We start from the raw sequence: 18,094 nt of genomic DNA on the forward strand, positions 1-18,094 counted from the left end.
CAATCTAAGCGCATACGAATTAACCTGAAAATTGCAAATATACTATTCGTGTCTTTGTGAGAATACAATTTATAACCTAGTATGCAAAAATATCATGGTAACAATTGAATTATTGCTTAGAAGAAAGAGTAGTAAAATTCGTCACGCAACGTTCTAGGCGCTTATTATGTATTGCAATTGCTGTTTAAACAAGGAAAATACGAGTCTCGTGCAACATAATACTTTCTTAAAAAATATTAAGCAATAGTAATGTATCATTATTAACAGAACAGAACGAAACTTAAGATACATGACATAAAAAAATCAAGCATTCATCCAGTTCCCAACAATCGAGTCAATCGTTTGACGTCTCGTCATCGTTAAACAAACCTTCATTATCGAAATTCCATATGATATTAGGACTGTGCATGATACACGAAATATCGAAACTGAAGGACAGCAACGGTCTTAAATTTGAGGAAGCGGTTCCCATAAAATCACTGTCGAGATTAGCGCGGGAGGGTGGCTGGAAGAGTAGATTTCAAGCTTAATCGAAAGCGCGCGCCCGTCAAAGTGTATTCGATGGTGCTTTAGAGAGAGGGGTCTCTGGCACGTCGTACCGCTGGCGTCTGTTCTTGGGGAGTCGGTACGGTTCGGCAGCCGCGGTTTTTGAAAGCCCTTTGCACAAAACAGACGCGAGGTTGCACACGAGGCCGAGGTATCCGCAACCGACAGCGCAGTAGAGACTGCGGTTACCAGACCGCAAGCTACTACCACCTACGCGAGAAATACAGGAGGGATGAGGTCTCGGTCGAGGCACCGGTGATGCTGTAAACCCTCTAACGAGCTTACTTCCCCGTAATATCTGGGCGTTTTAGTTTAACCCGGAGCGTCGAAGATAAATTCGTTTGCGATTAATTCGCCCGTCCCGTGCGCCCAGGAATTTCAATTCTCCGTGGACGAACAACCACTTCCACTGGTTCGCAATGAGACACCTTCATCGAGTGTAATTCTATTTTAAAAGGGCTTTTGTCAACAATGATTTAATCCTTCTTTATGCTTTTGTCAACAAATTTTGACACATTTAGCGGTTTGTTTTGTTAATAAATAATGAAGTTTTAATATGTAATAATATAGAAGGGTCGTAACATAAAAATTATTAGCGTAGAAAGTAAAAATTAATCTGTCACCAAAGTATGACATTGAATCAAGGTGTAAATATTGAACAGGATATTGAAAAAAAATGCTGAAACACGTAAAGCTCCTAATTGAGCCAAGTCGTTCGATCGATCTGTTAGAAGGTGTCCTCGTATCCGAATCAGACCGCATGCATATTTTAACTAAATTATATAGTGGTAACATGTGCAGGGAAACTAGGTTTAACGTGGGGCCATTAAAAGGGCGTGCAGCAGGTGGAAACAGGCCGCGTGCGAAGCGTCAAGAAATTCTGTGTAACTGCTCGAAAATTATTATTCACGGACGAAACGGTGCTCTCTCAACCTTTCTGAGGGTAACTTCTCACGCGACTCCGTTTTGTCCTTGTATTTTTTTTCAACCACTTTTGCTCGATTCCCGACTGGTGAATTCGATTTCGGGCACAGTCCGGAATAAAAACGGAAAAGAAAAAGAAAAAGAAAGAAAGATATACAGAAAAGTCTCGAAGAACCCGCAGGAATTCATCGACAATAGAGAGACGGAAATCCCCGAGTTCGGTAAGGGGTCGAGGTGAAAAATATCTTCGACGGTATCTCGACTTTTTGTAGCCTCTGCTTGCGATTCGTTCGGCCAGGGGAACCCGTTGTATTCGCGTACAACGGGAAATTGGCCGTAGAATATTTACGAGGCGGTCTCACCTCCTTCTCAGGCTTGAACATCACCACCGCGCACCAATACCAATGCAACCCCGACAACCGGCAACCTAGACAGCACCCATTGTGACCGTCGAGAGATGATTATAGGTGTGTACGTGCGTGTGTCTTGCACTCAGATTCAAGATTCTATACGACCACTACGGGAATGCACGAAGATAGCGGGCGAACAAAAGAAGGACTCTTTTACACACCCACAATCGTGCTCCTCCAACTGGATGCGTATCTACACACGTCTACACGCATACTCGCACATATATACATATACAGATACACGTTCGGTAGTCGTTTGCTGTAGCAAAAGGGAAAAGTGGCTCGCTGAAGGCAGGGGATGAAACGTGAGGGTGAAGAGGGCGGCGAAGAACTGAAGTTACCGGGCAAGGAACGCAATTGAGTGGGATTAAACCTTCTCGATTGCTTCCAACTTCACGCGAGCTCCCGTTTTACCTCTCTCTATCTCTCTTTCTTTCCTCCTTCTTTCGTAGACACCTTCTTCACCCTCTTTCAGCTTCTTCTCTTTTCTTCTTGGATCCCTCATTGCGGTGAAAAGACGTCTGATAGTACGGGCCAAGCCGAGTCAATTCGAGTCGATTCTATCCACCGAGCTCCTCAGGTTAATTGAACATTTTTTATTGTCAATTTGTGATTGAGATTGCGGCGGCCTTTGTCGTACGATCCGACCGCGGAGGAGAGAACTCGAAATGGCGCTTTGTCGGGAGACTAGCATTAGGACACCCTTTGTCCCTTATCGGAACGATGGGAACGCCGTACGCTTCCTAATTCGAGCAATCGTTCTCCCTCGATAGCAAGAACCGTTACGCGCTACTTCCCAGTAACCTTAGCGGACGTATGCGCTTAAGTTGCGATAAAATTAAACGTGATCAATTATCCCACCCTAACTGTTTCGTATAAGTACCTACGTGAGTATAATTCTATATTAATTCGTATATATTCGGATAAACAAATGCTATAAATTACTCTCATACGGTTTTACCACGATGCTTCTACTTGAAATTCTGTGCTGCACTCCTTCGTCCTTTTATCTTCTTTAACGACAACGAGTCGGCTCGCGAAAAATTGTCCGGCAGCCGAAGTTTAGCTTTCTGGCTAAGAGGAAACGGCCCGAGAGAACCCGGCAAAGGGAAGGTAAGGCTGAAGAGACCGACAGGATAAAGGCGACAGCGAACGCGCGCGCGCGCTCGTGGGCGCTTGCATCAGCTTGTCAGCTCGCTTCACTCGCTCGCGAGAGGAATGAGTTTCCGCTTTGCTACTTTCGTCAGTGAATCGCAAACACCAGCGAAGAAAGAAAGATATCGCGATGAAAAGAAGGAATAGGAAGCGGGACGAGAAGGGACAGCGACTGGCTCGCTTCACAGGGCTAAATCGCGGACTTTTTTACATGCTTACACGGAGAAAGCCCTGAAATATTAAGCGTGCAATTACCAGACCCATTCACCATGATGCAACGTTGAGACACGCGTCGGTAACGCATAGAGCGACAGAGATGACGCTAGAGAGGGTTGTGCAGAGGAAAGGGGGATGGTAGCTGGGATAGGAGAAAAACTCTGGCGCAGCTGGAAGTCGACGAAAGGACAGAGAGGTACACGCACACACTCCATTCCGTTCCGCTTCCTCCATACGCTTTCTCTCTACACGTCGATTCAATGCGATGATAAAAAGCGCGCTAGGCAAAAAATGAAAAGCTTTTTGAGTCCGTCGAGCTCGGATGAAGCGTGCGAGCGAGACGGTACACTGACGAACCTGTGTGCTGTCACATTGTTTCAAGCTTCGTTCACGATGCACACCCGTCCACCCACCATCCTGCTATCATTGCTGAGTCGTCATTAAAAACTCCGGCTATTAAGTATATTAGACCAGCAGATCCACGTTTTGGCCTCATTTACCTTTCTAGATATTTATGACGCGTATAACGATAAGGGTAAATGGACAAGGATTGACGAGAATCGACCAGCGACGACGGCAAACAACGATACAATCGCGACGAGGGAACCAAGTGGAAGGCTTGAAAGAATAAGGGAATAAATAAGTGCGAAGGCTATGGGCGTTCAACAGGTACAACGGCGAACTTTTTGAATATTCATGAGGTGTCTATTAAACGGGCTGTAATTTGTTTTCTTCGCAGAACGCTGCCTATGCATGGAGACGTGATCTATTTCAGGTGGTTGGTTTAAAAATCTCTAACAGAAACGGGTCGAACGAAGCAGCCTCGAATGTCTTACGCGTGATCGAGCGGAGAATTTGTATTTCACTGAATGGTAGTTTGCAAAAATGTTGTAAGTTGTTATGAGGTTTCAGCGAGATGCTTCGAGAAATTCGTGTCGCGACGGATCGTAAATCATCGACGCCAGAGCGTCGAAGCGTCGGGAAAGTTGCGGTCGGGGAATCGAACATTCTAATAAAGTTGCAATTACGCTCGATGAAAAACGATTTCCCCAATGTAGGCTACTTTTGGATTCCGACGACTATCCGACGTTGACGCTAATAGACTGCCCTCTGTGGAAATGATACGAATTTGCTGTACAACAAAGATATGGTGTAACGTAAAAAGCGTTTAAGAATTTCGGGAAAAGGCATTGCACTGTGACCAATGTTTGATAATTTTTCTACATATTAAAAATCGCTACTTTTTTTAAATTAATGAAAACACTGTCGATACACGAAGTAAATATATTTAATATTCTATCAATCTGCTCTCACGTGCGATAAATCATTACATAGAACTTTTATCCCTTTGCCTCTTTTTCGGAGCTTATATTAACAACAGTCCTATTTATCACACGCAAATCTCGCTTGAAATAGGACCGTCGCGTGTCTCGACTGGAACCTATAATAAAGGCTTTAATAAGGCTTTAATGACTGCGAAACAAAAACAGCAGCAACGCTAGAAAATACGGGGACAAGCACCTCCCAGTTGGCAGTTCGTTTCCCGAAACCACAGGTAGATAGCTGGTTGTTTTCATGGAGTGAAGTGTCGCTCTGAAAATAGCTGGTTCTCTTCAGCCAGGAAGCGGGAGCTACGTGTACGCGCGAGCAGCCGTGATACAACGGGAACGATCACACGGAGGCGGCGAGGGCAACGTAAAAGTGGTATGTGCGCTTGCCACCCCCACGTATACTTACGTGTGCATGTGTTTGGAGTTGAGCAGAGGATGGAGGAGGGGTTGGTGCACATCACGTATACCTATACATTATCTAGCAGCCATTTCGGTGGCATCATGGCGTGGCTCCCCGAGTTTACGGCCTGCTCCATCACGGGAGAGCTTAGCTTATCTCAATGCGACACAACATATCTGAGGCTTCCGTCTTCCACTGGCCGAGAAACTACTGTCGTTAGCGACAGGTGGCAGCCATGCCGCGATCCACGGTCAAACGATGCCCTACCTCGCTGTCGCGTCACGGTTTAGAAAGTTCTGTCAAAGATTAACTCGACGATTTATTCGGTTGCTCCGGGGACAGTGGGTTCACCCAACACGCGCTGCTCTTGGGATATCCGCCTCATCGTTTTATGCGATATTTTAGGAAACAGTTAATCAAGCGATAACGCAATAACATTTAATGTGTTAGCATGTTTAGCGAAATGTTGGATGAAATTTTGAAAAATAAATGTAAAGGAATTGAGATATTAACGATTCACTAAAAATTTCAGCTTCACTTTGTCAAGTATCAATTAAAGCGTACAATAGTTGGAAGAATTAACATTGCCGAAGGAACGGATCTATCTCGATGCACTTCATTTAGTAGAACACTTTGTGCGAAGAATGCACGATGTTATTTCGTATCAATTGGTTCCAAAAGACACGGTTGGATCGGAAACGGTAGAGTTAGATCCGGATGTTTTCCAGGGCCGATTGTATAAGTCGCGGAAAAGGAACAGCGGGGAGTAGGGCAATAAAATTGATCACCTCGAAATCCGCATGATAGGAAGAAAAGAAGAGAAGAGGCAAGGAGGGGGAGCAGGCGCATTAAAGTGCTTTGCGCTCGGTCGAGCTACGAATTTCAATCTGGAGCCTCGAAACGATCGACCCTCCAGACAGAATAGACCCGGATAAAAGAGAGATTATCGGTTCGTACCTTTTGAAAACTCGAGATACCGAACTTTTCATATCTCTAGAATATGATGAGTTAGTGACCCTGTTAAATGTCTATCATCAGACCAGGAAATTCATTCAAAATAAAACTTATCCTATCTTTCGGAAAAAATTGCTTCCTAGACTTGAAGCCTTTCTTCAGTTACGAAATAAAGTACGTTGTTCTCGTTCAAAAAGTATGCGCTGACGGACGATTTTTGACAAACTTTTGTCAGATGGAATGAGTTCCCGAGCGAAACTCAAACGACACCATTCACGACGTGTAACGATACAAAGTATCGGCTTTACTACCACCTTTACTTCTCGTTCTAGAACGTGTTTCTTTCTAGCAAACGATAACATGGCACCTCACAGTCTGTTACCCGTTACCTTTGCTCAGGCCACCGAGTTGCTCGGCCATAAATGAACTCAAATCCTGCAGTACCTGTCAGCGGATGGCGCGTATGATCCCTAACTTAGGCTGGAGAAACCTTCAGGGACGTGGAACGTTGTACAGACACTGGATGCCACTTACGACGCGCAAACATACCCCGTCCTCACGGCCCCGACCCCTTTTCTATGATCTTGCTACACATAGAGCCTGAAGGCTATAACCGATGAAGAGAAAGTGGACGTTAGCTAGCAAAACGGAAGAAGAGAGAGCCGGATGTTTCAGAGGAAGGTTGCGAAGGTCCTCGGGGTTGGACTGTGTCCACAAGGGTGCCACCGGTGAACTGTCCGGGGAGGAGAAGGTGTTCCAGAGTACACACCCGGTATAAGTAACGAGCCGTCGCTTTGAATGACCTGACCGCGTATAAAATGCATGGGATTTCGCTCTAATGCCAGCTAGGGAGTTTGCCAGGGAGCGTATTTAGTCCCGAAAGATGAATGTAACAGGTCTCTTTTAACCCGCCCACCGAGAAAGTAAATGAGAGAGAGCACGAAAGTACCCAAAGGATGTACATGTAGTCGTAGTCCTTGCTCTACTCGGGATCACAAATTGGTCTTCCGGGAGATGCTGGCCGCTGTCACGTGATCCTTCGCGATTCTCACAGCCTTTAATGCTTTGGCCTCGAGATTTAGCCTCGAGCGAAGCTCGAGAAACGGCCACGTGTTTACACACTTCATACCGTGAACTTTCTCCTCGCTGGCTATAAAGAACCTGATATCTTTCAAAGTAACTAATCATCCTTAACGAGTATCTCGTTGCATACGGTTGCTGCAACCGAAACCGAGCTAATATGTATAACGAGAAGTATATTCGGTGATTAACGGAACGTCGAAACCTCTTCAAGTTCACTGAAACGCTTCAGTAGGGGATTGTTGAACGAGTGGCGCTGATACATCGGGAATAGCAACGACTACCAGTCGACTAGTTGGGTATCGCTCACTCGACGAAGAAAACAAAATGACTTCCCTGAAAGAAGGTACGTGGATGCTTGCGAAGGCATGGAGGTGGAGATGATACTAGACGAGGAGACGAACCGGGAGGGGTGAACGTGGAGGAGCTGAACACCCTAGGGAGCCGGCAGCTCGTTACGCGAGACGTGCTATAGCTCTCTTTCTTCCTTCTATTCTCCCTTCCTGGTCTTTCCTTCGCCACCCTATTCTTCCTTTCTCTCTGCTCCCTTTCCCGTGATTCTCTCAAACCTTGATCCTTTTGCACATCTATCTCTATGCTCTTCCGCGGTATTCCCTTCTTCCTTTCACTTCAGGTTCTACGTTTTCAAGGTAACGTCACTCTGAATAATGTCCCACGTACACGTTTGTATCCTCTCTATATGCACGTATCGCTACTCAGTAACAAGTGGATTTATGTTGGCGCGGCTGATGCCATTGCTACCCTGAAGCAACGTTGCCCTTGCTTAAGAGGATACCAACGTCGATGACGATACTGCTCGAACCGATAGCTTGTTGCCATTCCTTGCCAATCTTTCGTATGCTTTTCTAGTCACGAGCCATGATTGTACTCTTCATATTACTATAATAACGTTTGAAAATATTGATATACCTTTTTTGCCATTTATTTGTTTCATTTATATACTGCGTTTAGAATCGCATGGACAGTTTGATAGGTTGGTTTAGTGGTAGTTTGTTCTGTTTGATACCGTTTGTTCGATATCAAATCAAATTTATGTAATTTGCGAAAATTAAAGGAATATACAGCTCATCCTCGCCCGCAGCAATGAAACTGCGTTTCATGTATAGGGTAACTGAAAACTACAACTATGAATGGATGTCTTAATGAAAGTTACATGGATAGGTGCTTCAAACTTCTTCCATGTAATAAACAATCCTTGCGAAAGTTTATCGAACAAAGCACGGCAATAACAATTCGAGAGATATTTCACACTTAACTTCTCTCACTTCTCTACCAACATGAATTTAATACCAGCTTATCCTGAAACTTGCTGCATTGCACAAACCTTCCACTTCAAAATAACTTGACTCCACTAAAGCATTTCACATAACCATAAATAATTTCAATGCGAGATGCGTCGAATACGTGAAATACTTGTAGAAAAATTCAACTTTAACTGTTACTTATTTAATGAGATATGGCGAGATATAGCCCTAAAATGTTTTGTTTAGTTACAATGACTCAGATACTTGTATGACTATATTTTTTTTATAACGTAATGATATTTATTTCAAATAAAAATAAAAATTCCTATGGCAATTCCATATCATTAGAATTGTCAGAGCGATCCTTTTGTGCTCCTTTGCTCACATGTGAGTTGCCTGTATTCAGAGGGGTAGACAGTAGGCCAAAGGAGAAATATAAAGAACAGCACAACCGATAAGAAAAAAGACGCTGAGGCGTTCCTGGAGAGCTCTGTAATGACTGTTGCTACTTTTCCGTCATGTCGGAAGCGCATTGCGCCGTTTCCGCTAGCCCGGAAGTACGGTAACAAAGCGCTTCCGGCACGAGGTCTCGAGGAGGTTGTTACAACGGACTATAGTGTAGGGACAGTCGGTGACATTTCAATGAACTTTGTGGCGCAGCCATTTTCTCTGTAAAGTTCATCAGGTTTAACATGTGTTTTGGGGGTTGACGAACTTCTCGGGCTAAATTTCTGCTTTCATCAAGGAATTAGATATGTATAATATCGTAGCAGTGGTTACGGAACGTGAGGTAGAACAACGATTCGAGTAAACGTCACTATCTTCTCCTTGGTACGGTGAACCACAAAAGAACAAGAGTTTATGCGTACCAAAATGCCATAGAACTGTTTGAAAAGCTTTGCTACACGTGCTGGCAGTATTTACATAATGAAGGTGATGCACGCAGTTCATAGAATATTCATAAGCTGATGAATTATTTTATGCGAAATATTCTATTAGTCTGTTGTAATTGCTAATTTTCATTACACCTTCAGATAGAATATTGTTTACCTAGTGGAATGAAGTATAATAATTTCTTAACGTCTTCATATGAAACCAGAGTACTTTTGTATAATAATTCGGTAACTAACAATAATAAAGAATTGTTATAAATTATAGTTTAGAGAATTCTTATACACTTTTTTATCAAACTTGTTGTTATGTATTAGGCAAACAACTTGTAAAATTTCACTAATAATATTAGTTCAATTACGTAAAAAGATTTGGTCTACAAGCATTTAACACGAAACTAGATACCGCTCTCTAGAATTTTCTAGAATGGAATAGAATAGAATTTTCTTTTCTTTTGAAATTGAAACGTCAGTGTCATATGAATCGAACTTGCAAGTCTCCCTGACAGTTATCTAATGATTACAGCCCCGACTACCATCAGTCAATTTTTCCAAATGAGACGTATCTCATGCGACTATTTTTATCAGCGTCGTTAAGCAACAAATGCCAATTACGAAAGGTGAATGTACAGTACAGACATCGCCCATAACTCGAACGTAGCTTTGAACGTTCTCGAATCTAATTTAATGAAAGAGCGTAAACCTACGCTTCCGGATTAAGGTTTCCAAGGGCCTGGGGGATACTACCGTCTAGCGTGGATTATCGTTACGCAGAACGTAAGATTTTTCTACGCTTTACGTTAAACTTCGGTCTACTATAGGCAATTCCACTTTGAAATAAAAGAGAGTCGCTCTTTAAGAGTGGTTATACGATGACGTCTATTATAGCGTCGAGTTAACGCCGCGTGGATCGCGCCAAATATGCCAGTGCCGTATCGTACGCGTGGACCCGAGCTGGACTGCTGGCAAAGCTCCCAAAACTCGAAACGGAACGCGTGCATCTGTATTACTTTTCCGAACGAGGTTCGCGGAGAACCGTAGAAACACAGAGAGTGGGGCTATGAAGGGGTCGAGGCCAGTGCAGCCATCGCCATTTTATGAAAATTGCACCGCCCGTTCCAACTGCCTCGAGCGTTCAGGCGAAATATGTTACTCCCATCTCGCGATTAATGGTCGCTATTTTATTTCGAATGCACGCGCCACTGAACGTGGATCGGTCGAGACTGCCACGTTCCAAACTGATCATCCTTTTATACGTTGCTGTTGATTTTTTAGAATGAGCTTGCGTGTTATTACTAGTGTGTTTGCGATGGTGTTCTAGTGATAAAATGGTTAATGTAAGACTCTTTCACTATTAGTTCAGAGAAGTCCCGAAATGTGAAAGCGAACGATGTTGCTGTACGCATGTATATTCCAAAGTATTATGTATATGCGTAATTAAATAAACATTTTTTATAAATAATTGAATTTAGTTCGTATTACACCGGAAATTAAAAAGAGAAAAAAATACATCACAAAATCATCTCTATATTCGCAAATAAGCTATCTTCAAATAGTAGAACAATTCCTTTTGAAGTGCAACCCAATTCCGTTTTTCCGCTTCTATCGTGTAATAGCGTAAATTGAAGCAGCTGTTACATAGGCGAGTCTTCACAACAGAAATAACAAAATTTTCATCGAGACAATCCGTCCGATCGAACGTGCGGCTCGTTAATATCACGGGATACGTGATTACCGGTGACGGCGTTGAATCGTGATTTCCCGTTCGCGTCATAATTTATGCGCTTCCGGCTTTTGACGTTGAAATAAAATTGGAAGTCGACGTAGCGCTCACGTTCGTGCTATTTCTAACGAAAAGTGAAAAGAAAAACACCGACGGTGGCTAAAAAATGGCAGGAATGGAAGAAAAGAAAATAATAAAAATGAAAAAGATGTGGTCGTGATGCGATGAACGCCGAGCTGTCAGAGGATTCCTGTTGAAAAGAGGCCGGCTCGAAATGTTAGAACGAGTTCGACTGACATCGAGCGAATGGCGGTGAAGGGGGATAGTTGCGGAGGGTGTCTGTTAGGGGTTAGAGTAGAGGGAGGGAGAGAAAAGGGTACAATTAAAATTAGCGCAATTCAGTCACTCGCCGGTAATTCGCGTGCCTGGCATTTATATTATTAAGCCGCGCAAATTTCTCTCGCTTCTCCTCTCATCCCCGTTCTTTCCTAGGCGCATGCGAATACACAAGCGTACATGCTCGATGTCGACCCTGGTACGTGTAGAAATCTGTACGCGTGTATGCTCGCGCGTGGATGTGCTGGAATGTGTTGCACTCTGCCTCTTTCCCTTTTGATATCATCCCGTCCTCGTTTCACCGCCGCCGTACGATTCAGACTTTCGCGGCGAGAGTTTCGGCCGTGACTAACAGTCCGGTAGACTGGGAAGAAAATAATTCTGGGTTTTGAAATGAATTACATCTAATTGCTCTTATTACGAGAACGAGAGGGCTTTATTATTCGCTCCTCAGTAGCGTTCCTTCTCTATCTTTCCTTCATCCGCCTGGCTCTCTGTTCCTTCCTCTTTATCTCAGCCTTTGCAACCCCTTTCTACCACCCTTCCTACCACCGTCTTTCGTTAGTAGACCTTCAAAGCTCACGTCTGCCCCTTAGCTACTTCCTGTCCACCAGTCTGGCTTATCTTTTAGCACCTGACTTCTCGGTCAAAGAAGTTTTTCATGCGTGAAGGAAGTAAAGTTCGTGGCTGTGGCGAATGCGACGATTGTCATCTCGCGGATTTCGGGCTTTTGCGGTAAAGATAAAGTTTCTTACCTTTGGATGTGTTCTCCTGGGAAACGCTACCTTCGGATCGATCTGAAACACAGATAAAGGAAATATATTAATGCATTGTCTATCTGGTAATGATACTAGTATACGATGCAAGTAGATGGCATAGAGTTAAGCGAAGTCTACAAAAAGTCATATTTTCTGTCTTTACAAGAACTGAAAGATTCTTTCTTTTTCTTCATAATCATAAAAGTCAACAAAAATAGACTTATCATGTTCTTCTCAGAAAATCAAAATGTATACTTTACATCGACAATATCAATTACCAACAAACCCATTCTTTCTTACGTAAACAAAAGGAAACCTCTCGAACCAAGCGAAGTAACTATTAGCAAAAGCTTCTTTGACAAAGCGCACCGTGAAAGAAAAATTGCCAGGGATCGTTCGAAATCGCGGAACACGGAAACGGGCGTTGTAGAATAACAGCGGAAGGGAATGGGTAAACAGAGAATAACGGAGGAATTCCCGACGAAGGAAATGGAGCAAACGGAAACGGAGGAACTGGCGGTTTTCCCATCTGAAACTCCTATTACAATTAATTATCGGGTAATAAAAAGTGGGCACACAAATACCGTGAATAAAGAGCCGCGAAGGAGTTGCGGTAGAGGATCTCCGGTACAGGTGCATGTTGGTTAGTTGGAGCAACCGAACTCTCGGCTTTCTCGACTCTATCCTCCGCTTAGTTTCCTACGCTCGCCCTTGGAGACGTACAACCAGGTCGAATGTAACCGCACCTTACGTGGCTAAAAAGCAAAAGCCCATCCTCTTTGGTTCACTTGGATGGTTAGGGGATACCGGCGAAACTATGGAATTCCCAGTGCAGCCGCGACGTAAATTCTCGCCGCGAAATCGAGCCGCTCCAATGTTCGTTCCGGTTTCCCTCGTGACCTTACTTCGAACTTACACGCTGTGAACCTACGTGAAATCGTACGTGATCGTAAGGGCATCGTACGGGCGGCCAGCTATTCGCGAACTTCGAGCTTCAACTGCCAAAATTTTCGCGAAGTGTTTCGAGTGCGTGACCAAATCGAAGCGGCGATCGACGACTCGTCGTCATTCGAAGATCGCGTATTTTGACTACGTACCGCACCGTAAACGCGATAGGAGGAGTACGCGCTGAATAATAATTCGCCAATGAACTGAAACGGTGTTTGGAAGAACGAGCTTGGAGAAGTTGAAGGATTTCAGGTTTAGAATTCATGGGTTGACGTGGGAAACGGTTAAAAATATTGCGGGAATTTTTGGGTGTAGATATGTATATGTTCTTAAAGGACTTTCATCCAAAACATTCATTCAATCCATTCAATTATCTTTCACATTCCTTAACTCACTGAATCAAGAACACTGTCATTTCCACAATATTTTTATGAATATGTATTAAAATCGCTACTAGTAGTGTTATAAGTTATAGTATAAAATACTCAATCTATGATATTTAGAGAGAAATATATATTCCCCTGCAATCTCGATATTTATAATGAAATTCGAACATTTTCTCTAAGTAATCAGTTTCGAAAACATGAACATTGTTTAAATAGAAAAGCATTTTTCACGTACATATTGTTGGCTTACGTACACCGCCAATGACAGTTGGAGGCATAGATTTAACATTTAATTTCCAACCGATCGGAGCAAATGCTGAATCGGCGACTTTTTATTAGAGTTTCTCGTCGCATTGCCAAATGTGGGTCAGTTTTTTTTGTTTTTCTCCTCTGACTCAGGGAGCAGAGCTAGGAGATTTTTTATCGTCTGAAATCCTAGGTCGAGTCCTAGACTTGAAAACATTTCCCCTATTTATTTAGCTTCCAGGGATTCCACCAAAGAGATTGAATGTGTTTTTGTCCTTCAAAAAACTCGCCGAACATTTCTTTTTCAATTGTACCGCGTATTTTCTTGTTCATACTCGAGACAACTTAATCTATATACGTAAGAAGAAGCAATATGGATGCACTGACAGGTTCTTCGATAGAGAAGCACGATCCGAAGGATGATTTATGATCACGCTTCGGTAGCGAATCGTTTGGGTTTCAATTTTTCACGAACATTTATCGGGATGAATTACCAGGAAATCCACCTACTTTCTACGTCTTACTCGTGGAATCTATTCAATTCGTTACGACAAAGACAGCCATGGTATCGAATAATCAGCGGTTTCAATAATAAATCCAGTGAAATGCCTTTCGACGTTACGACGCATCACTGTAATTAAGATGAATGTCTTGTGGATAATCTATAGTGTTAAAAGACACCTCATATTTCATACGTATCTCTATAAATATGGAGATATAAGCATTGTTATATATCTTGGAAAAATATCCTATATTTCTATACATAATTTAATTGGAGAATGAAATTCTTCAAAATATTCGATAGCAATTGAATTTGATTAATAATTTCAGATTAGCATAATCTAGCGACCTCTATAATTGTACTTTTAATGAACACACCACTTTTATTTACAGAGAAATTGTAGAATTCAGTGCTTGTTTCAATAAAGTGTCTAAATAAAATCAGGCATACGTAGGAGCTGTGAATTGCAGTATTGCGTACGTTTGTAATTCCAAGTTCCTATTTACTAAATAAATATATATATTTATTTATTTATTTATGTTTAAGTCAGAAAAGATTATTATTCATTTAACTATTCATTCATATTACTAATAACCTAATTCTTATATTACCAAAGCTTATATTAACCTTAGCTTAGGTTAGTAACTTTTTCAATTCCTTACAACGTTGATAATTTTCTCCCTATATATTCATTCTATACATAATCGCAAATTATAACTTTTTTTCTTTGCTTGAAAAAGTCAATCGCACTTTAGTCGGAGCACATATCTCGGAAAACAATTTTCTCGGAGAATTAATTTTAAACAACGATCGTGCGGCGTTCCCGAACTTTAGCTTCCTCGCGAGTGCTCCGCTCGCGATAGGTAAGAGAAAACGTAGCCGGGAGAGGTGGTGGAAGCCACGAACGTGGTAATGACAAGCAAGAAAGCCCGACTCTATCCACCGCCACCGCCGCCATCCACACCGACGACGTCGTTCCTCTCCTGTGTTTTCTCCCTTTCCTGTTCTCTGCTCCCGCGAACCACCCCGTTTGCATAATCCCCTACGGCAAAGTTCACACCGGTCGCTCGCACGCCCCCGGACGCCCTGGAGCACGTCAAGCGGCCCGACGTCGGCAACTACAACGACGAGGATGGAGAAAGTCTGTCGGTTTTCGTCTTACCGCGCCGTCGCTGCAACCACCGTTCCAGCGATTCTTCTCCTTTTGACCCGCCCTGTCGTTGAACAACTAGAAGAAGACGATGAGTTTTGCTAAAGAACTTTCTTACCAGGCCCTTTAAATTTCCGTCGCGATAGAATCTGTAGCTGAGTTATCGTTCTTGCCAGAATCAACAATAAAATTAACCATTTTGCGGGTGAACATTTTAGAAGTAACGCGTTAATCCTTGAAAGCTATAAAGGAGAAATATTTCTTTCGCGGAATACTGACGATAAATTTGTTTAAAGTTTTAAAATCAATATAACGGTATTGATCTAAGAGCAGTATAGGAGAAAAATTTGTTTTCGATAGGAAAATTGTAGCTAATCATTCTTTACAAATACACATTCTATGTGCTTAATAATCAAACAAAATAGTTTCTCCTACTTTCTTATCTTCCTCTTCCTTCTTCCCTTAATTACAACGCCTCAGACTTACCTACAATAAATAAGACACTTGTGTCACCCTCTCCATTCTCTTGAAATTCCATCACAATTATAGTACACACAATATCGAGATTTGTCATTAGGTGCAATCGTCTCGAAGGCTACAGCGTCGCGATTGAAATTTGTCACCGTCCAGCAAGTCATGGTCGAGAGAGGAGTCGATCAACGAAATTAGTTTCGACGTTCTGGTTATTCGATTCATTCCGTTCGATTCCTGGGCCGAGAGTATCGCTACGTAGAGCGGGACAGAGTCAAGAATCGTGCGCGAGATAGAATCGTTCGAGAGTAAGGGATAGAAGAATTGAGAGAACGAAGGGAGGTATTACGGAGAAAAATCGAGAGGCTCGAAGCCATTCTCGCAAACATAACCCGGTTATCCGATATCGCGCGAAATGATCGGCCGCCAACCATCGACGACGACAGGGCTGCCGCCAAAGAAGACGACGTCGAACGACAACGACGATAGAAATTCAATCTGGATGGCACGCCTGGAAATTGGGAGAGCCACCTATTCTCCAACGATCCGACCGATTCTAGGATACTTTGCTACGACGTAAAAGCTCAAAGCTCGTATCGGCCACAGTTGGAAAAGTAATCGAGGAGAACGGAGCTCTTTTCGTCCCTCTCGCATGGTTTTCACATTCTCTCGCGAACGGAAGCTCCACCGTCTCGTCGCTCGAGAAACCCGACGCTCCCGAGCTGCATCCACCGGGATAATACGAACGAGAAATTTCACACGCGAGTTCGCGGTAATTCCGGCGGAATTCAAACGCCAGACCCCGGCCACGTCGGTTAAATTGTTGCTCGAGCTACGTAAGTTCTCAGATTGCAGGAGGAGGAGGATACACGCGCACGGAGCCACGCGAACGTGAGTGTTATTAAACTTTAAATTATGAACGCAACGGGCGGAACAATTAAAAACGCGTGGCGTTAGCGGGCACACGGCTTCACGGCCACGGATCCCGAGAGTGGTAATCAAGAATTATGGTCCCCGTTGATGTTGCCCCGTTATCAAACTGGATTTCTATGAACGGTGTATCGTAAAGGGGCGTGAATAGCAAATGAATCTGCAAACTTTCACGATAAATATTCCGTGTCCGCGCTGCGCTTTATAGCTGATCAGAATGCAAATGGATTTTGGAAACTAGACTGCGTCGTCGCGTTATTTAACGGGACTACTGTATAGCCATTTCGCTATACGGCGACTAATTATTTCGCATTTACGGATGTTCTTTCTTAATTCGCATTCTACGTACTTACAGAGAAAGATAGGATTACTTGGATCAGAAGGATATTTCCCAAAAGGAAATTCGCCAAATTTAGTTATGAATAATTTTCAAGCAACCTACATTTGAAGACGGACTATTTATTAGGTCGTCCGAATAGTTTCTTTCGTTTTATAAGAAACTAATGGACACGCAACATTTTTCGTTTTATATTATTTTACCGAATTACGTATGATCCATCTTGTTCCATTAAAGTAAAGATCACAGTGTTCGACAGATTAGGTTTCATGTTTATATAAAGATGCGTCATTGTAAATGACGTGTCTGTAAAAGAAAGATACTTCTCGGACAACCTAATAGTTCATTATTAGTGACATGATAAACAGCGAAATATGTCGTGCACGCACATTAACAGCTCGGCAGTCATAATTTTTGCACGGCGATGTAACTTGTGCCGTCGAAAAGAAAGTTGTTCGACTCATATTAATATTCTCACATGGAATTGTCATAATTCAGTAACGTGTGTCTTATTTATTTTATTAGTTCTCATTTAATATCCTATATTCGAATTCTATGTATTCATACAGCTATCGGTGAAAGAAATTCAAAGAATGAGGCGGCACTATGGAGTTTGTTTCTCGCGGTCGAGATTCTTTCAACACTCCACATTCGGCAGGGGGAGGGGGGTGGTTGAAACAGATGGATAGAGAGAACGGTCTGAGTATCATTCAAGATTTAACTCCAGTCTCAGTGAGATCGAAGTAAATATCTGCGAGCTACAAGTGGGAGATTTTCCCACACTCGAGCAATTCTCTAACCCTTCACAGCAGTGTTCCTCTCCCTTCGCGTTTTTCACCCCACCCACGGATCTTTCCATCGCCCTCCGTAATTCTGTCTGTCCCAGCCGTGCCGGTTTGTCAGTTTCATACAATATTGAGTAGTTCTGACGTATGCATAATGGCAACCAAAAAAAATCTTCCCGGTAGTTTTAATACGAAAAATTTCTGATTGGTACATTCCAGTTTTTATTTAAATTTTTACCTTTGTTGTATCAATATTATCATAGCTTAAATATTACAAAATTTTACTCGGCTCTGATCGTAAACACCTTTTTCCAAAAATATTTTATATCAAACATGCATGTGTCGTGCTTA

General features: G+C 42.8%; 1 protein-coding gene across 4 annotated transcripts in view; it reads right to left on the bottom strand.

The window, feature by feature from the left end:
* Positions 1-18,094, bottom strand: part of LOC132908201 (RNA-binding protein Musashi homolog Rbp6) — a 780,290-nt gene that overhangs the window by 263,238 nt on the left and 498,958 nt on the right. For all 4 annotated transcript variants that reach the window (XM_060961989.1, XM_060961987.1, XM_060961985.1 and 1 more), the window contains exon 5: positions 11,986-12,027. In XM_060961989.1, the coding sequence (XP_060817972.1) occupies positions 11,986-12,027 (42 nt within the window). The remainder of the gene's footprint in view (positions 1-11,985; positions 12,028-18,094) is intronic.

Source organism: Bombus pascuorum, chromosome 6 (genome assembly GCF_905332965.1).
Source record: "Bombus pascuorum chromosome 6, iyBomPasc1.1, whole genome shotgun sequence".
Classification (NCBI taxonomy): domain Eukaryota; kingdom Metazoa; phylum Arthropoda; class Insecta; order Hymenoptera; family Apidae; genus Bombus; species Bombus pascuorum.